At 38.2% G+C, this 21,663-nt stretch overlaps 1 protein-coding gene across 1 annotated transcript; it reads right to left on the reverse strand.

The window, feature by feature from the left end:
* Positions 1–19,785: 19,785 nt before the first annotated feature.
* Positions 19,786–21,369, reverse strand: LOC102018323 (melanoma-associated antigen B1-like; the record flags this gene model as incomplete). Its single annotated transcript, XM_005410132.2, is given in 1 exon segment — positions 19,786–21,369. A coding segment is annotated over 1 exon segment (1,032 nt). The 3' UTR covers positions 19,786–20,292.
* Between the last annotated feature and the right edge of the window lie 294 nt (positions 21,370–21,663).

Raw genomic sequence — 21,663 nt, forward strand, 5'->3', positions numbered from 1 at the left:
AAGTAGTCTAAGTCTTTTAGCTGATCTTGTATCTCAAGGATATATAAATAGTAAGAAGGACAAAGGAGAAAAAATATTAGTGAAGATTTCTTTGAAGGAATTTGAGGGGCTGCTGGGCATTCTCTTATTTGCATTGCCATTTGTCTGTTGTCATCTACACAATTCAAGCCAAAGAGGAGGAGGAGGGATTGTTAGAGAGCTCTCAGAGTAGCCTGAGATATATTCCCTCGAGTTAGAACAACATTTATTTATTTATTTAATTAATTAGTTTGTTTGTTTGTTTGTTTATTTTGTCTTTTTGAGACAGGCTCTCGCTATGCAGTTCAGGCTGGCCTTGAGCTCACTTTGTAGCCCAGGCTGGTCTCCAACTTGCAACTATCCTCCTACCTCAGCCTCCTGAGTGCTGTGATTATAGGCATGTGCCACCACGCCTGGCTAGAACAATATTGAAGAAATCAAGAAACTAAAAGTTTCTGTTCTTATTTGGGGAGACAGAGCTCCAGTGGGTAAAGATATATTTCACTGAAGGTGATGCAAAATGAAAGTGTCCCAAGGACTAGAAAGAATGCACAAAAAGGGAGTTGAACTTAGAATTTTTCAAGTTGTGTCTGCCATGACTAAGTGAAAGCCAAATGGTTGAAGTTTGGCAGTGGTAGAAGTAAGATCTACAGAGATAACAGTAAGTGACCAGCTGGAGGGAACATTTCCTGTGCTAAGATAAGATATATTATGGTGGGTTTTGGAGGAATTGTCTCTAAAACAGCAGCAAACATACTTGTGGTAGATTGATGATAATAAGGTCCCCAATCCAATTCATTTGCAGTGTGACATTGAAGTAGTACAAAAGTATTTCTTTCTCCAATCTTTGAGCACAAACTGGCCTTGTTACTTGCCTTGACTTGTGCCAGTTCCCAGTTTAGGCTTCAAGACAATTTGCATGTTGTTGCTGTTTCCTTTTCCTCTTCCTCTTAACTTTTTCATTTTTTTCTTCTCTCTCCAACCTAACCTAGATACCAAGATAAACCTGTAAATTGGGCAAGGGATTCAGATTTTGATTTAATTTGGAGTGGACTTTTAATGCCTGAAATTTAGGCTGTTCACAGCTAAGGGTGACTAAGAAACATGCAAAGTGTTCATGTGGGAAAAGCTCTTAAATCCAAAGAAGACAGATAGGATGTAGGACATGGGAAAGAAACTGATATAAGAAAAATGAAGTTATTCTGCAAGTTTCAACCCACTGAATCCAATTACTCACGAAACTATCTATAACAATTTTTACTTTCAAATATTTATCTTTAATAGGATATTTTTAAGGTGTTCTCATGGTTCTTTTCTTTTTTATTTATATTATTTTGAATACACCAAAACATAAAATTATATATCTTAATGAACTATCATCTGATGCCTTGATATATGTATCCATTTGGTAATGTTTAAATGAGGATAGGCATAGTTTTCTCTTCAAATATTTGTCATTTCTTGATGCTGAAGGCATATAAAATCCTTCTGACTTTCTGAAACATTTAGTACATCATTGCTAATTTTCTGTCTATATATGTGATTACAACATGATGCTATCAGATAGATATATACTGCAAAATGGTTACTGTAGTAAAGTAGATCCATGTCTCTATGCACACAGTTAATTTTTTATGACAAGAGTGGCTAAAGTCTAGTTATTTAATAAAAATGTCTTATAACATACAGGTTTTAGCCCTCATGTGGTATACTAGTTCTAAAAACTTGTTCACTCTACATATCTCCTATTTTGTATTCTTTGACCTACCACTCTCAAAATATAAAACTCCACCTTGATAGTTCTTACTAGAAATATAATATTATTTTAAAACATACCAGTTACTATAGGGCTATCATTTTATCATATTTAGTCTATTTTTGCATATTAATTCATTTCTGGTAAAACAACATACACAATTATATCCCACTGCACTGGATAGTTTTGTATACACAGCAGTTATGTCTGAAAGAAAGCTCTAATCTCTTTGAGGGCAGGACAGTGTTTGTCATAGTTCTATCCATGGATTGTAGTGTAATTCTTAAGGAATCAATTTATTTATTGTTGCCATTGCTGTTGATTTTTTGTACTTGCTGATCCTTCACAGAGAAGTTGAATTAGACTTTGCTCATGTTTCAAGTCTCAAAGCCGGGAAATTTGATTTCTATCATGTTGTCCCTTCCTTTTACCAAATGTTTCACTCCATCCACTTGCTGTAGCACCTTTGTGCTGCAGTGTAGTGACAGCAACATCTACCTCTGATCTTGTGTTTACTCCCCTACTTAGGAGAGAAGGAATAGGAGGGATAGAGTTCTATTTAGATTTGTGTCACATCAGTGAAAGAAGCCATTTGGAGGCCTCCTGAATTTTGCCATATAGATAGATGATTATTTCCTTTATGCCTAATGCTAACTCTGTTAGAATGAACTTCTTATTTTTCATAAGAAGTGGATACTGTTTGCACTTATTTATCTCTAAGAATTCACCTGATCAAAAATATGCTCATGCTCTTCATGAAGCTGATGATTTACCCAGTAGCATGGGCATGATATTTTACACTCTGCCTGAGCTAAATTAAAGAAGATTTTTTCCACTGCAGCCTAAGCGCTGGAACGCTGACAACTCCCATTGGCATCACTAATGAAAAACGCTTGCCTTTACATGCTGTTAGTATTTACATTCAAATCCAACATTTCAGATCTTAGGTCTTAAAGTTTATCATCTATGAGAAAGTAAGCATGACAATTGTTCTTTCTGCTTAAGATAGGGTTTGGTTTTTTGAGGATCAGGTAAGATTTGGTGTGGCAAAGCCCTAGGTTAACACAGAATGAATGCTCCACCTTTTTTTTATTTTAAAAATGCAAGGAGGAAAACATTAACAGATAGACAACCTCATACTCCACTTTTGATGGTAGGGATCAGACTGGCCCTGCAAATGTTTTATCAAATAATGCTCTCCCTAATGCTGCCCTCCAATCCTTGGTCTGTGAGAACATGAGACAGAATTAGGTGGGAAAAATACAGCATTTCCAGTTTTAAAGATCTTGTGTTCATAAGATATAGCATCTGTCGAAATAATGGATTTCTTTATAATCCCAGGAGCAATCTTGCATATTGCAGTTGGTTCCAATTCACTATCCAGCTATTTCGTACCTTTCAACCTGTTAGTCAAGTCACTGCACTGATTAGCAAGCTGTGATTAATCTGGATTTCACTAATTACCATGCAGTTATATGGATTAGATTAAACTGCTTTTTTGAATTCTTTTGCTATAGGTTTCACGTCAGTTTCCATGCGTGTTGCAAAGACACCATTGCTTCTTTGATGAGTCTTCCATGGGAAGGACAGCCAGAAACTATATTTTAATTCTTGTTCATGCAGTTTTTCTTTCAGGCAAATTTTTTTGCTTCAGGGAAGGAGAGGTATGTTTAAGGAAACAAAAAGATACTTGAAACAAAGAATAGGGCCTGTGTGGCGTCTCCAGCAACATGACTAGGGAGAGATAGGTGTTGGTAGATTAGACTCAATAGAATAAGTGCTCTCTTCCAAGAAGCAACACTGCCACCTGGCTGTATAAGATTGAGAAACGTCAGATGCTTTCTTTTTTCTTACCAAAAAATGTTACTAATCATACTCCTTGATTTTCCTATTTGTCAAGCAGAATCTTGGAATTCAGGAAGATTTCCGTGGTATACCCAGGAGCTCAATGGTACGGAGTGAAACTGAAATAATTGGAAAATATATCCAGATCCATACAAACCATGATATAGGGTTTGTGAAGATGAAGCCCAAAACTGAATCACAAAGGTAAAGTAAAAATGTAGGTCTCGGACATGCTTATTCATTCTGACTTCAGTATTCTGTGGATTGTTACCAAAAGCCAAATCCAAAAGAGAGTGAGCGAGAGAGAGAAGTGGAGCTGGGGATGGAGATAGATAGATATATCTAGATATATAGCTATATAAAGTTTGGGGAAACAAATAAGGGAAGATGAATGCATCTGGTAATTTTTAGCTATCTAAAATTGTCTTATACAGAAAAACTGTTAGACTTTTCACTGCCTTAAAATAGTTAAATCCTAAAATGTCAATTACCATAAAATGTGCCTCTGATTGGCTTACTAAATATTATCCTAAGAGTCTTTTTATTGCTGTAGTTTTATGGTGGAATCATACATATTTTTTCTCTGCAATTTATAAGGGTTCCCAACTCAAAATCCTTCAGCAGAGGTGGATTTAAAGAGAATATAATCTCATACTTTTTAGACATTTCCCCAAAGCCTATTCTAGTGGTTTCGTGATGCATGGTAGACTTGGCTAAGCTGGATTCAACTTTTTACAGAATTCCATTTCCTGTATGTTTTCAGTTAGCAGTGGCTGCAAGACTGACTTGCATGAGACTAAGAAGACTGAAGTGAAGTAATGCCCAGTTTCTACCCTATTTTCCCAAAAATAAGACCTAGCCACAAAATAATTAGCCTTGAAAACTAGAGATTAGAATTGCCAGCTCCAATCAGCCTATCCTTGCCTTACCTGCCATTGGTGGCTTCTCTGTAAGGCAGGAAAAGAAAGGATAGAATGATTAGGGCTGACATTTTTGATCTCTAGTTTTCAAGGCTGATTATTTTCTGGCTAGGTCTTATTTGGGGGGAAACATGGTATCTAAGTTGAACCTTGTTGCAGTGTATGCATATTTGTGCAGATGTACTGGGTTTTTTGTTTTGTTTTGTTCTTATAGGCAAGATCTGCACCCACATCTTATTCAGCTCTCATTGGAACACTTCTTGCACTTCTTCAGTCTCTGAAAAAAGGTGCAGGTTGACAACAAGAGCAACAGAGTCCCATTAAGATTGCCTTACAGGTGAGGACACAAGGAGAAATTCCAATGTGCTGCTATTTCTACTTGACAGCTATCTACCTTTTAGAGCTTTGCACTATGACTCCAGTTTTAGGACTGAACACATTAGAACAGTTGCACTAAGTCTGATAATTGCATATGTCAAGTCCCAAAAATATATAGTTCTTTACAACATCTCATCATCAGTGCTTCTGTTTCTTACATTGAACCCTGGATGACCCACTTTTCACATTTATGTTATTAATTAATCTAATGAGAGTGAATATGGAATTAGAACCCTCTAACTGAAGTAGGCTAGGTATTTTGAGACTGAGATATGGGTAACCTAAGGTGGTGACCTGAGAAGAAATGTGACTGAGCAACAATGAACGGCCCTAAATTAAACCTGTTTTTGAAATAATAGAGGGTTGTTTTAGTCAAAGTTCTCACTTTGGTGATTAATTTTTTATACCTTTGCTTTCATTCTTCATCTCATTATAGTGAACTTATATTTATTAAAAAACATTAACTAATGCTGTTATATTGGCATCAAAATTTGTATAACTTAGGATGTTCACCATATTCATGGATGAACAAAGACATTATTCTGAACAATTTATCAGCTGGACTGATTAACTTCTGTGTTTTATAGTGTAGCTAAAGAAATCATATTGAAGTTCCAGCACTGACTTGCAGGGCCAAATGTAAGATTAATCCCATCATTAATTTCTTCATTCAACAAATACTGACAACCTACTCTGGATTAGATACTGTGTTTGGTGTTGTTGAATCTAGCATGAATATGTCAAGCATAGTCCCAGACCCCATGGATGGAATTTTTAAACAAATAATGATAAATATTATTACTAAAATACAGGCAAAAATAATTGGAAAAATTGCTGTAGTAGAAATGGATAAGATGTTTTAAAAGCATATAGAAGAGGGAGATAAAGCAGTCAACAGATAAAGGGAATGTAAGAAAGGTGTCCTGAGATCATGTCAGTTCAGCTGAGAATAAAAGACTGAAACAGAATTAGGAAAGCAGAAGGGGAAAGAAAATGGTACGTTTGAGGAAGTTGAGAGTGAAAAGAGACTTCTGTGGAAGAAACATAAACAGTGCGTCTAAAGCAGAGATAGACAAACTCATTCATAGGACTTATAACAAACATAAACTTTATTGGACAACATCCTCACGCATTCATTACCATATTGTATATGGCTACTGTATTGTATATATGTTAATAGGAAGGTCCATTCTTGGTCAGAAGAAATGGTTCACTCTGTGACCTGGAAGACTGTTCTTGTTTAAAGGGTTTATCCCTGGCTTCTTTCTTGTCTCGCTGCTTCTTGGCTATCACGACGTGAGCAGCATTTCTCTGCCATGCCTTTCTATCATGCTGTTTCTTCCTTGGAACCAACCAACCATAGGCTGAATCCTCTGAAAACATTGATCCAAAATAAATCTCTTCTCTTTTAAGTTGCGGGTGTTGCATATTTTTTCCCAGTAAGGGGAAAGTTATTAATACAGAAATTGCTGCCATATTTGGGGTCAATTCTGTGACTATACCTGAAAGGAAACATTTGTAAAGTTGGAGCATGGAAAGTTGGACAAAAGACAGCATAGTTGCTGAGAATATTAGTTTTTAAAAGAAGCACAGTACTTTGTATCAGGACAATAGAAAGGACACCTTGAAGGCATCTAAGGAATTTGCTAGGCCTCACCCATTATAGGACCAAAAGTGTAAAGAATAAACTCCTTTAAAAGATCCTGCTTTGAGAATAGTAGGGTACCCTGTTCAAGAAGGGCTGCCTAGGGAATTGGGTCTCTGGGATTAATTTCACCATGCTTGGTGTTATGGTTTGTGTCTAGATGTTCCCCTAAAGCCTCATGTAAGTGTAGGTGGGGCTGTTTTAGAGGTGGCTGAATCTAGAGAGTGTGATTAATTCATGATTCAATGCTGGGATTAAGGGTGAGTGTTTCCTGGATCAGTCCACTGATTGGATTGGCACAGCCCTAAAGCCAGTAGACTGGATACACTGCAAGGGACAGAAAGAGGCTTGTTTTCTCCTTCTCTTGCTTGCTTTTTCTGTCTTCTGTTATGCAGAACACATGAACTGTTTCTTCTCTAGGATGCTCGTCTGCCAAGCCACTCTGCATTGGACCCAGTCAATTATGGACTGCAACCTCTACAAAGTGTGAGCTAAATAAACCTTTCACCCTTTAACTTTGGGTGTTGGATATTTTGTCTGGGAATGAGAAAAGTAGCTAAAATAGAATTTGGTATCAAGAGTGGGGCTCCTTGCTGTGACTATAGCTGGCTGGCTATGTGGTTCAGGAGCCTTTGGGAATGGCTTGTGGGAAGAGTTTGTAAAGGTTTGGAGATGCCTGCTGAAAAAGTAGAGCTGGCACACTTTGGCTGTACTGTATGGGAAATTCTGATCAGTACTCAGAAGACCAGAAAGCTAGTAAAGACCAGGCTCAGGAGATTTCTGCTGGGAAGGTCTGCACTGGCTGCTGGAGTCTAGACCATGTATGTTATGTCTTGACAGAAAGATTGTCTGCATTTTGCTCATGTTAAGAGACTTTGCCTGAGACTAAGATTAAGGGTGGTGGACTAATTAATCAGAAGAAATTTAAAAATTTCAATTTCAAGAAATTTCAGTCTAATGTTGAGACTATGGCATGGCTACTCTTGGGGGCTTTTGGCCAGATCTGTGTTGAGAATCAAGAGCATAGAGGTCAGCAAAATGATTCAAAATGTTTTGAGTTTGACCAGAAAGGAAGCTCCAGTAAAGTTGTGGACTGCAAAGATAGTGGAGGAGAGAACAAAAGAACTGCAAAAGAACAGGAAAATAGAAAAGATAGCTTGAGGGCATCACAAGAAGCAGCTGGACTCCATCTTTTATAGCTTCAAAATTGCTAAAGTGAAAGACTTTGCTTTGTAAAAAGAGTCCCAGAACACTATGTTCCAGAATGACAGTGGTCTAGAGAAGTTTTTCCTTGGGGTTTGGTTCTTAGGCACTGGGCCCTTACAATCAAGAGAGAAGGAAGGTTGGCTATTGCTCTAGCTGATGGCAGACCTTTGCATCATCCAAGTGGCACTGGTCTTAGGTGCATGCAGAATGTAAGAGTTGCAGGATTAGGAAGGCTACCACCCAGATTTCAGAAGAAGTCCTGGGAAGCCAAGCAGTGTACTCCTAAGAGGGCAGTGTGTGAAGCTGCGAGTGTGAAGGTGAAGGTGCAGTGGAAGGCTCCGAGGTTTGGAGAAGCCAGGAATGTGAATCGTTTGAGGAAAACTGCAAGAAGGGAATACAGTTGGCCCAAGAGAGAAGCCTTGGGAGTTGCAACTACCAGAGGTGCTATAGGGGTGGTGCCACCCAAGCCACCTAGAGTGTACATCTTGCCACAGATTGACTTGGATGCTGCAGTGCTACACATGCACAGGAGGCTTACTCTTAGCTTGGCAGTCAGAAAGCAGAATGAGATTAAGGGAGGAGGAAGTATATTATTCCATGCCATATTTCTTGTGACCCACATCCTACAACCAGTCTCTACTTACCAATATCATGTTTAGCTAATGTGATATGTATGAATCCACTGATGAGTGTCATGTCCTTATGATCCAATCACTTCCCAAAAGCCTCATTTATGTGATGAGTGTATGAGGGGGACACCTCTAGATATAAACTACAATGTCATTCTATATATAGCAACAAATGGAACAAAAAAGGGCCTCTGGGTCTTCCAACTCTCTCTGGCAAAGTGGGTGCAAGTGGCAGTGAAGGAGAGGAAAGCAAACATTAGGTAGTATAGCTGTACAAAATGACCAAGGAAGAGATAAACTTGGCGGGGCTGGGGATTTAGCTCAGAGGCAAAGCGCCTGCCTGGCAAGCACAAGGTTGTGAGTTCGGTTCTCGGTACTGGAGAAAAACCAAAAAAAAAAAAAAAAGAGATAAACTTGGCAAATTTACAGAAAATATAACCCAAAAAATGAAACTAACTAGCAAAATCACCAATATGAATATGGGAGAAATAAATAAAAATCGGAAGAGCTGACCAAAATATCTCAAAACAACAGTGACAAATTTACTAAAGATACAGACTCCATGAATGGTGTCAAAAATGCAAGAGATTAATCAAATGTATAGAATTCATACACAGATTATCAATACAAAGATAGTTTTCTGAAATCAAGGACAAAATGGTAAATCACAATGAATTACTCAGAAAAGTCTAAAAAACAATAATAGAACAAGTAAAATTTCTCTAACAGCAACTAGATGACACTAAAAAGAGTAACCTAAGGCCAATCAGAATTAGAAATTAGAAGAGAGCACATATAGAATAAAAAATCTGTTTAAAGAAATCATAATAGAACACTTTCTAAGGATGAAGAAAGATTTCAACACACAAGTAAAACAGTTCTCAACATTAGACTGCCTTGAAACTACTTCTGCAAGATTAATTTATTCACTGTACTTAATCTCAGTCTCAGGCAAATTATCTGGACATGAGCAAAATGCAGACAAACTTTCTGCCAAGGTATAGCACACATCATCTGGAGCCCAATAACCAATGCAATCCTTCATCCTAGCAGAAACCTCCTGAGCCTGGCCTTTACTGGCATCATTTCTATCAGTTTTCTGGTCTTCTAAGATCTGTCCAGAATCTCCATCAAGTAAAACCTGAAGCATTCCAGGCCTCCTTTTGCAACCAGCATTTGGAACCTTTCCAAACTCTTCCCACAGGTCAGTTCGAAAGGTTCTTGAGCCTCATGATCAAGTACAGTTACAGCAATGACCCCATTTCTGGTGCCAAATTCTATCTTAGTAACTTTTCTCATTGCTGAGACAAAATACCTGACACCCAAAGTTAAAGGAGGAAAGATTTATTTGGCTCACAATTTGTAGATGTTCTAGGCCATATTCTGCTGGCTCCAAGGCAGTGTGGCGTGGTAGAGGGGCATCACAGAGGAGAAGCAGTTCATGGTGAGCAGAAGACAGAAGGCACCAAACTACAAGCGACAATGGGAGCTTTTTTCTGTCCCTCTATATTTTATCTAGGCTACCAGTACTCACACCAAAACTATACCAAGTAATCGGGAGACCAGTTTAGCAATCACACACTCTTAATTGTGCCATCACACACTCTAGATCCAGCCACCTCTGAAAAAGTCCCATCTACGACTGCATGAGGCTTTTGAGGGACATCTACACACAAACCATGAAATTTACAAACCATTCTGAAGTAGAAATAAATAGCGTGAAATTTACAAACCATTACAAAGTACAAATAAATAGCAAAACAAAAGACAGATGAAAGAGTACAGTGAGATAGATATTTTACAAATATAAAGAGGATCAAGATATGGCGAGTGGAGGGAGAGAGAAGGGGATATAAAACATTAATATCTGTGATGTACATCTATCAACATGCACAATGACAATAATCATCATTATGTGTTGCAAACATAAACTAAAAAAAAGTAAAAATGAGGGGAGAGGATTCAAAAGATGGGGGGAGCAAGGAAGGAAAGAGAAGAAAGGAATAAAAAGAATTATTTAAAGTTTCTTATATTGCCAGTGATTTTACAAAGAAACCCTTATATTTATTTATCAATTTAATCAATAAAAATGATTAAGACAATGAAAAAGAATCAAGATGTGTTAAATACTTTTATATACTACCTAATTTGAATATAGACATTATGTACCTCAAACATGTACTAATAAAGATATTAAATTAGTTTCAAATAGACAGAGGAATGAAATTCTCATGTGTATAAAAATTTGTACTCTCATATGTATAAAAATATTGTTTATGATGGACAAATCATTTCTGTCATATAGTTACAAAAGGAATGAACAACTCAAGATACATATCAATCACCGATAGAAAAATATTTAACACATGGTATTACATTTACAAAATATTATTTTTAAGGAGAAAAATTTGTTTCATGTCATTTTATTTGCAACCTGTAATAAATATACTAATTTTTAAAAGACATGTGTAAAATCTTTAAACATTTTTAATTTGAGGTACTGACAATAATTAACTGCTATATTTGAATGATAAGAATATGGGTGATAGTTTACATATTAAATATAAAAGGAAATCCAATGCATTATAGTGGACATATATCACTTTTGTTAAATAGTAAACATTGTATTTTTTAAAATGTTTGTTGGATTTGTCACTCATAAGATCCCTGATGATAGTGGTGAATGGAGTTTGAGTGGAGAGATAGGGAAGATGTAAATACTAAAATGTGTTGCTGAGTAGTAAAAATGATGACATTGATAGATCAGTGTTAGACAGTCCTTTAATGAGTCTTGACTACCTAGTTAAAAATAGAGTTAACAATTTGTTAGCATCATCAAGAATAAATGAAATAATGCCCCATTATTTCAAAATTCTAACTGCAATCTCACAATAGAAGAGGTAATTAAACAAGGCCTTTTGAGCAGCCAATGTTCCTGTGTCAAAACAAATGCTCTCTACCCATAGGATAATTATGTAATTCATCCACAAATATAAAATGTTGTTTAATTTGACATATTAGAACAAATGTGGTTGTTTTTATCCCCAAATCACTTAATAGCAGGCAAACAGGAAAGAATTACTAGAATTGTAGGAAGCACTATTACTTCAAAAATATTTGTGCTGGGTAATGTTGATTGTCAACTTGATTGGCATGTGAGCTGTACAGGAGATTACAAATCACACTTTTGGTTGTGTCTAGGTGGGTCACAGGTAGCATTCCATGGCTCTTTCCTCTCTGGATTTTTGTTCTCATTCTTCTTCCTGAATAGCAGCAGGTAAGGGAGTTTTCTCAACCATACTCTTCACAGTTCCAGGAAAAAGACCATTCAGGAGATACTCAGATGTGGATTTATTGAACTGACACATCTAAACATGGTAGGGGTTTTCAATTATACCAGCTGATGGAGAATCTCTACTGTCCTTTGGATTAAATTATGGATTGTGCTCATCAGATCAATAGAATAAAGACTTAACTTGAACTGGAAATTTGCATCACAATATGTATGCAAATATAGTATAGTATCCTTATACTCTGAGTTGAAATCTTGTTTTGTTTTTTTTGTTTTTTTGTTTGTTTTTTTCTGGTACTGGGAATGGAGCTCACGACCTCACGCTTGCCAGGCAGGCACTGTGCTGCTGAGCTAAATCCCCAGCTCCTGAGTTGAAATCTTAATGTGAAGGTGTAAATGCTGGTTGAATTGTGATGTCCTAATTTCTCTTTTCCCTTTAGCATGAAAAGACTGGTTTTAGTGTTTTCCCTTTAGTATAAGCAGATCTCAGCTTACACATAATTTTTATTTTATACACCTAGTTATGTAGTTGATTGCTTAAAATTCTGGGTACCATTTATTGTTGAAAAGAAGTAATAAAGGATGTTTAGATTTCCAGGCTTGTCCCTAAAGTATATTTAACTAGCAATTTGATTAAGCCAGAAAAGATATTTTATCTTGGTACAAAATTGAGACTTATGTCATTGATTGTAACCAATGAGAGGTAAAATATGTGTCCTTATACACAGGACACAACAACAGAGTCATGAGGGGAAATGTGCCAAATACATATGTAGTATATTTGAAAAAGCAAAAGGCTAATTTCCCAAAACTATCTAATACAAAGAAAAGGAAGTAGAAATTGACAAAAATGCACATACCTAATCATAAGTTTAAAATATTTGAACAAATAAAAGTGAAGTATTTTATGAATCTAGTAATTATGATATAAATTTCAGGTTGGAAAGATTAATGTAAATCACTTAAAAATTCAAATATAAATAAAAATTGTTTGATTATGTAGCACTTCCAACATATTATCCTTTTTCCAAACTATCCTCAAAAGAGATAACCAGAATATTCTAATACAGGTATTTACTAGAGTACATTAGGAGGTATTCTTGGAAGCCAGTGTCCTTCAATCTTATGTATTCCTAGATGTGGTTCCAGGTGAGTATCTCTGTTCTTCATTGCTTAGTTATGTACTCTCAACACAAGGCAAATTGTCTTTCTACAGGAGCACTTCACTTATCTTAGACAAATGGAAAATAAGGAATTAATTTTGATAACTAAAGACCGACCTTTTTAATCATTATGCCTTTCTTCAATTAATATTAATGAAAAGGGCTCCATAGTGTTTTAAGGACTATTCTCTGTGAGAAGGTTATTATTATTTTATTAATGCCTATTTTTTTGTTGCTTTTTTTCTGGTGCCGGGAATTGAACTCACGACCTTGCACTTGCCAGACAGGCGCTGTGCCGCTGAGCTAAATCCACAGCCCCTATTAATGCCTATTTACAATAGAGAATAGTGATGTTCATTTTAGGAACTGGTATGTTCATGTAACATATGTTGTTTATTTACAATTCTTACCTTCCAATTCCTTTCTGCTCCCCACACCCAATCCTCTTAATAATGCCCATGCATCGACCTACTAGTTTCCTATTATCTTTTCTTTATTATGCTCATTTATGTGTTTATATCTTAGATTTCTCATATAAAAGAAAGATTGTGTAAGATTGCTTTTATGGCTTAGTTTTCAAAGGGTTAACTTTCTCTGCAGGACCTCCTTTTTCTGTATTAAAGGTTAATTCCTCAACCTGCAAAATAAACAGAACAAAATGTGATAATAAAATACTAGTTAATACCCTCATAATTCTTATGAATTCATGGGAAACATTCTCAATGCCTTACATCAAATTCTCAAAAAAATTGATATTTAGAGATCACCATTATTTCAATATTAGATTTGAGATAAGTGACAATGAAAAGTTAAGTAATTTACCAAATATTATTTGGCTAGGAAAGAGTACAATCTGGAAATAGACAACCAATTGTCTGCTTCTAGAATCCAATGACTTAAGTACATTTATCTTTCTAGACAGTGTGAGATAAATACACTTCATGAAGTATATAGAGATGATGAACTCTCAGGGATTTACACACTGATATACTTTTTATGGTAACATGCATTTTAGACTATTATTTTATTTTTGCTAAAACAGCAATACTGTAATTAGGTCATAGTAAAGACAAGAGATTTATTTCAGCTTATGGTTCTGACTGAAATTCTAGAGACCATATCAGGTAAGGTCCTTCTAGCTGGCAGAATCTTGAAGTAGCACAAGAATCTAATGGCCAGAGACACAGATCATGCATGTTTATTTGTGTGTATTCTGCTTCTCCTCCATCCCTGTTTTCTTATAAGGTCACCAGAATTCAGCCATGGAGATTTCATCCCTATGTCTTCATCTAATCATGGTCAGCTACACCCAAAAGCCTCATCTCTAAACACCATGGTTGAAGTTTCTACTCTCATAATACCTTACAATAGGGATTAAACTTCACCATGGCGATTGGGATGGAGGAATCATTCAACCTATAACATATGCCAACATGAGACAGGTAATCAGTGGCTTGATCTTTAGTTTTTCTATATTTTGTTAGTAAAAGAAGACATCATTAAACTCTTCTTTGTAAATTATATATTATTTTTCCCATTTTACAGATTCCACAATATCTACAATTGAAATGTGCCATGGCTTTTAACATTTACTTTTCTTAACCTTTAATAGTATTTGTAAAAATAATATATGATTTCTGTGAAAAATGAACAGGAGCATAAAAGGATAAGATGTGAATTTCTTGTAAACGCTATTAGATCTTAATGCACTTATTAGCTGACTTTTGCCAAGTGAACAGCCACAAAACGCAGCACCTTAACACCCAACCTTTAGTTTTCATTGTCTATAGAATGGCTAGGGTGGCTCTGCTTCACACAGTAGGTTGACTCAGACCACAAGACAGCTTGGAACCTTTTATAGTGGTATTGGCAGAAGTTCAAGTACAACTCTATGTGCAGTCACATTGCAAACCTTTGCTTGAGTAAGAATTGGCCAAAGTCAAGAAATGGTACTGAGCCCAAAGGTAGTAAATGAAGGAGAACAGTGAGCTAGTGATGTAGCTATGACAAGAACAGAGATGCAAGGAAAGGTGAGGAATTTGAGTTAATAATTCAATCATAGTGCATTTCATTCACTAAAAATGAAATCTGTGTGTTGAGATATGTGTTAGTTTAAGAATATCTTTTACATATGCTGTCTAAATTTTCCCTGCTATCATCAGCTTATCCCAACAAATGCACTAATATCTATCTACATTTGTGTCCAGATAAAAGTGATAGTTATGTTTCCTGCTCAAGCAGGAATCAATATGTCTCCTAGTTATTTCTGTTACCGAAGGAATGGTCGCCATAGGTCCACAGTCGTGCCAGTGAGCAGCAGGAAATTACCTAATTCTACCCTTGGCCTTGGCTGTGGTTTATGATTTGCCAGCACAACCATCCTCATACCCAAAACTTTGTATGCATCTCTTGTTATTGCCCCTGGTATAATTTCTAGCAGAACGGATAATTTATTAAAGATCATTGTACATAGTGAGACTCAATTCATGCTATCTCTTGTGTTAGATACAAATACTTACAAATGTTTCATATTTTACATGCTTGGAATCCTATTCATTTCACTTGTTTATTGGTGTATTTGTGCTTCGTAAGATACTTACTGTCCATTTAAAAATCACTTCCTTCCTTCCTTTCTCCCTTCTTCCTTCATTTCCTCTACCCTTTTCTCCCATCCTCTCTTCATTAATTCATTCACATATAGTAAATTGTCTACCTCTTGGATCTTCACTACTTAGGAGATTATGTGAATAATTAAATCATATAGATTTAGAGCCAGAGGGGTCTTAGCAATTATTCAGCCTCCTACATTTCTGTATTAAAGACCCTAATTTAGAAAAAAAAATTGCTTAATACTGACTTACTGCTTTTTAGTGCTGGAAACATCTTGATAATTGTAACTGACATTGAAAACACAATTGTATCCTTTGTTCGTGTGCTTGTTTGAGACAAGGTCTTGCTGTGTAATTCAGGCTGGCTTTGAGCTCACTGTGTAGCCCAGGTTGAGGTTGAACTCTCACCAATCTTCCTGTATCAGCCTCCAGAGTGCTGGGATTACAGGCATGTGCCACCAACCCTGGCCTGTGTTCTTATTCATTAAACAATTTCATCTGAATTTTACTGAGTGAAAAGATTACTGTCATCATCCAAGAGAAATCAAGTGTGAGCTATATTACAGTCTTAAATTTTCTAACAGCCACAGAAGAAAAAAGTAACAGTTGAAAAGAATTTTAATCACATATCTTATTCATGAGATCTTTTAGATATCCCATTTTTTGTATTATACATTTGAAATATAAAATGTACTTTATACTTACAGAACACTTCAGTTCAGAAATACTACATTTCAAATACTTAATAACAATGTCGCTTTTGGCCCAGTACTATAGGTCTAGAGTTAGAACATATTCTCATAAACTGAGGAAATCCCAGTTAAAAAATCAACACATCATTTAAAACTAACTTGTCATTTAAAAGACCTTCACTGGCCTCATTCACCACACTCTTCCTCATCTCTACTCATAACTCCTACTGTCACCAACTCTTCTCCCTCATTTCTTTCAGTCGAGGTTCAGGGAAGAATCGCCTCCCTGGCCAGGCAGCTTTGAGAACACAGTTACTGTTGATTTTCCCACACCTTTTCACAAAGTTCCCAAATTCCCAGAACTCGAATTTTTCTTTCACAGGCCTTAAACGTAAGCCTGAATCAGTGCCTTTTCCCATGAATACTTGGCCTTTGCCTCGGAAAGTGTTCTGTAAGTGTTTGATGACTGGATGAAGGGGTGAGTCAAGCACTAAAATGTGGCACTTCCCAGTTAGAAGTTCCTGCCTCCATGGACGAATCTCAAAATGCTACAGCTGCTCAGCTAACGTGAACTCTTATGGAAAACTATCACTTGGGTGTGACAGTGAACAGTTGTGTTTTAGGCCTTAAAACATTCATCTTGGATTTCAAGGCTGTGCAACAGGATGGTATGCGACACATCCTTCATCAGACCCCAGACATCTGCCTCATCTCCATCGTCTTAGCAAGGTTATAGCACCCGCATCAGTTCCCCTCATCCCGAGGAATCCTGTGCCTTGCTTCAGTGCCGTCCCACTGGAAGCACGTGGCAGCAACACAGTCAGGAAAACGTGACACAAGGGTGCCAAGAACTCGGAACTACGGGAGAAAGTCAGAGCTGAGGAAATCATCTGGATTTTCTAAGAAGACCCATTCATCTTGTCATTTATTTGTCGTGTTACTGAAGTAACCAGCACCAGACCTTCTCCTGGCAGCTGCACACTTCCTTGCACTGCTCACAGGTATTCCTAGCCAGCCTCACATGGCATCACATCCTCAGTGACTGTCCCTCATTCATGAATAACTTTGTCTACTCTCATAGTCCTGACCCAGTGGAGAGCATCAGTGTAGCCAGCCTTCTTTCTGAGAAAGAAAGCCCATCTCAGGCACACATCAAGACAGCTTTCACCTCTGCTGCCTGGCCAGTATGCCCTGCACGTTCAGTGAGATCAAGTCATGGGTGCTTCCAGAATCCATCATTAATACACTCTGTGACACAAGTGAGTTACATATATTCTGCCTGACACCAGGTATGGGAAATTCTAAGAGGATGGGTGTCTGGCTTGCATCAGTTCATCTGTTAAGTCCACTTGCTCAGATCACCCTGTAATTGACCATGGTAATAATCATTCAGACACTCCCTAAGCACGTGTAATTTGTCCAGGTGCTCCACCAGATTCTCCGCTCTCTCTCTTCTGGTTTCTTCTTTATCTTCTATTGGACTATAGATGCAGCTCTGTGAACTAGTTCAGCAGAGTGTCTCTTTCGTGGCACTGACAATTGGTATGGACTCATCTTCTCCTGATGCTCCTCTGTAACTGTGTCCTGTGTGGAGCCACTTCATGCTAAATCCTCACCTCTCAAACTAAACGGCTATGTTTTATTGATATTTTAAAATATCAAGGAATGTCCAAAGGAATTGTTACTCACTATAACATTGTAGAAATTTCATTTTATATAGGTGAAAGATTAAGTAAATTTTCTACTTATACTAATGAGAAAACAAAAATACACTCATTAAAGTAAGCTGAGAAAAAATTTTACTCCAAAATTAAGTAAGACTTAAAAGGTTAATGATAGGACTGGGGATATAGATCAGTGGCCTAAGTGTCTGCCTGGTAAGCACAAGGTACTGAGTTCGAATCCCGGTACCAAAAAAAAAGATTAATGATAGAACATGCCCAAGAGAGTGTAGGGTATTTGGATATTTTAAATTGTCCTGACAATACTCAATATATAGAATTTTGTATTGAAATTTTAGCAAAATATATGAAAATTTACAATTGTCACAACTGTTGTAATTTACTCTTTGCCATATCTTTCACATAAGGAACAATGTATATTTTCCCATTAATTCATATCTAAAAGGCATTTATTTTAGTAATCATGACAACAAATGGGAGTAAAATTTCTGTCCTTTTGCAGGAAATTGTTTAATGATGGACTACGTATATGTTTCAATTCAACAATGAAGCTTAGATAATAAATGTATTCTGTGGCCAATCTGAAATGAACTACTCCATTCAAATTCTCCTGCAAATATCAAGTTGACTTAAGACATCTTTTCTAGCCCTAGGGTTATAAATAAGTCAAGGAATCTATGCCAAAAAACTGCTCAGCTAAAGATCTGAAAATATTTGGGGGGAGCAGTGGGTGGCAGCACCAGGAGGGGTGAAGCTGTTTCTAGGCTTCAGTACCCTGAAGAGTACAAGTACATGGATGGGGCTTTTTAAGCCAGAGTCTATTGTGAGCAGAGGGCATCCGGGGAGATGCAACCCTCGGTGATGGGACAGACAGAGGAGTGTGGGCTGGTTGTTCCTCGGGAGCCAGTGTAGGCTGTAGAGAAGGTGTGAACTGGCCAGGACTTCAGGTCCCATGTGGATACACGGGCTCACTGATGCACACTTGGAAAGGACAATGCAAGGGGGAAAGGCGCTGGGGCTGGGCCGAGGCTGAGCCCAGGACAGAGTCGGCTCTCAAGGGGCCAGTGTGAGGCGCAGCACTCGTGTCAAGTGCAGCTTGAGGGCAGTCCGCAGGCAGCTTTCGCAGCTTTCATCTCCCTTTTCCTTTCCCTCTTTAGGCCTGGTTTCTTAGAACTTTGGTCAGAGAGTAGATTTCATTCCTCTAGAAACATTTTGGAGTCATGGGAAGAGAGAAGGTGCAAAACGTGGGCCCAGGGGATTTAGGCTTATAGTGTGCAGTTCTGCCCTTTAGCAGAGCAAATTTAAACACCGGGAAGGCAGCAAATACTGTGTATTTAAAGAATGACAGTTGTGACTATCATCTCCTGGAAGGCACACAAAATGCTCAGGTTCTCACCTCCTGGCAATGAGTGTCTCCCCATGCATTCAGGAGAAAATACCTCCTATTTCTCCGAAACACTTTACACCTGTACGAAGCACTAGCCTGTGCACTTTGTCCAAATGCACTCAGACAGGAGTGCCGTTCTTTTCCACTCTTCTCCAGGCAGAATTTTTCTTCTGCTTTATAATTCAAGAGAAATTTCTAAGGACAAGTTACCATTCTAGACTTAATTTTGACATCACCTTCAGAGGCCTTGGGCAAGGTGCACAGATGCTGGAGGCTTATCTTCCTGGGATGTGGGTAACTTAATGAGAGCTCTCAAGAAGAGACTGCACTATCCTAATGCACTAAGTGCTTTGACCGTTCTCATCTAGAGCCCCTTGCTCCACTCTGACCCTTTTTCATTTGCTCTGTATCAAGGAACAGCACACTATCTTCATTATATAAAAATTTCCTTTAGACTCCAAAAATTTAAGATCAGGGGATGGGTCATTTTCATGTTAACATGATTACTACAGGCACAGACTCTTCCAAAAGCCAGATACTGAATTAATGATGAGAATAAATGAGCCAGCGAACAAGACAGAGTTTATTATTATTTGATTACTATTTAATTTAATTTACATTCTTGCATCAGCTAATACCATCCAGGTATATCTCTCCGAACTTTACAAAAAAAAAGGAGACAAATGAAAATATGGCAAACAAATATTTTAGCATGTTGTGCTTTGCTATTACTATTTTAAGACCCCAGCCATATTTTGAGGGGTTCTTTAACAAATTTGCAGGAAAAATCTCCATTCCAAATCCATGCATTAATCCTAACAAAAATAGAGCAAGATTTTAAATGGTGTTAAAAAAATCCAAAATTAATACACATAAATTTGATGGCAACAATAACCATGTGAGTCTGTTAATTCAACAAATACTCTATCAAAAGGAAAAACATTTGAAAGAAATTAAAGTGTAACAGGAATATAGGAATATTTAATGACCTCTCTAGCTCCATGTCACTCTCCCATCACTTGCAAGGTAGGACGCCTCCTCCTAAGTATAGTGAAATATTCGTGTTACTCTCACTGAGGGGCAGAGGGGCTGGACTTTGCCTTGCAACCTTCAGCACATACATAAGCAGCGTAACGCCTGGCTGCAGCTCTGGCTTGGGCCCTCAATGCCTCCTCTCTCAGAGCCTCCGCATAATGGGTAGGGAAAGCACTGGGGACGGTATCATTAATCTTGGCCAAAAACTCAAGGACTTTCATCTTGCTGGTCGCAGTGTATGCCCGTGGGCCCCACCGGAATTCATAGGACGGAGGGTCACGGTGAGGTACCTGCTCGTACAGCAGATACCCTAACTTTACCAGATCTTCAGTGATAAATTTTCGTGGCTCACCAAAGACTATGTGTTCCTTCCCATCATAAAGCTCCAAAATACTCAGGAATTCCCAGATCTGTGCTTCAGAGGCACTGTTGCCATTTAAGAAGATCACCCCAAGGAGAGGCATCACGAGTGCATTCATGGGGAAGCTCAAGCCGCTGAAACTTAGCACAATGTTGGAGCTATCTAGCTTGGTGACAAGGGCGTAGGTGCCACAGCCAGGATGGATTTCTATAACCTCAAGGCCGAACAGTAGTTCGAGCCGATCAGCAGCCATTTTGAGGATCTCAGGGTATTCCTGACGGAACCTTTTATGGATAATTTTTAGTATTTCTGCCTTCAACATGGGCTCTTTCATTTTATACTTGTACAGCAGGTAGTGCATCACCATTCCTGCCTTCTTCATTAGGAGATCTTTCACTAAGCTCTCAGTAGAGCGTGTGGGCTTAGAAGTAGTTGCCTTTTCAGGCTTCCTGCCCTTAGCACCTTTCCCAGACCCTTTCTGTGAGGGGGCATCTGCAACAGAGGCAGTGGGTGGAGCTCCCTGCGACTTCTGGGGAAGGCCAGCTGCAGAGGAGCTGGCAGCATCATCTCCAGGGAGAGCAGAGCAGGAGGGGGCCTCCCCGCCCTGTGCCCCTGCAGCCGGAACATCCTGGACAGACTGGGTCTCATTTCGGGCCTGGCGGCGTTTCTTCTGAGCACGGACCTTGCTCTTGTGTCCCCGGGGCATGATGACAGGTAGGCTGGTCAGCTGGAGAGCAGGTGCTGCTGGTACCTGGAGAATGAATGAGATCCTGTGAGTATTTTCAGCAAGAAGACTCCACTGCGCCCCTAGGCAGAGCCTCTCCACTGCCCTAGTTAAACTCTAGCTTTTTCTTCTCCTGGCCCCCAGCACCCAGTGGGCAGAGGTAGTTGTACTTTGTCTTACAGCGCACCCCGCTCTAGGGCTGCCTTGGAGACGGCGACGTCTGACCGTTTGTTCTCCGTGTGTGCAAGTGTGCTCTGACTTTCACATGGAGGCATCACAGGTACCTAGGTAGGCCCTGACACGAATTTCTAGTTCCTCTCT

This window comes from Chinchilla lanigera, unplaced genomic scaffold (genome assembly GCF_000276665.1).
Source record: "Chinchilla lanigera isolate Chin_1 unplaced genomic scaffold, ChiLan1.0 scaffold00130, whole genome shotgun sequence".
NCBI classification, from domain to species: Eukaryota; Metazoa; Chordata; class Mammalia; order Rodentia; family Chinchillidae; genus Chinchilla; species Chinchilla lanigera.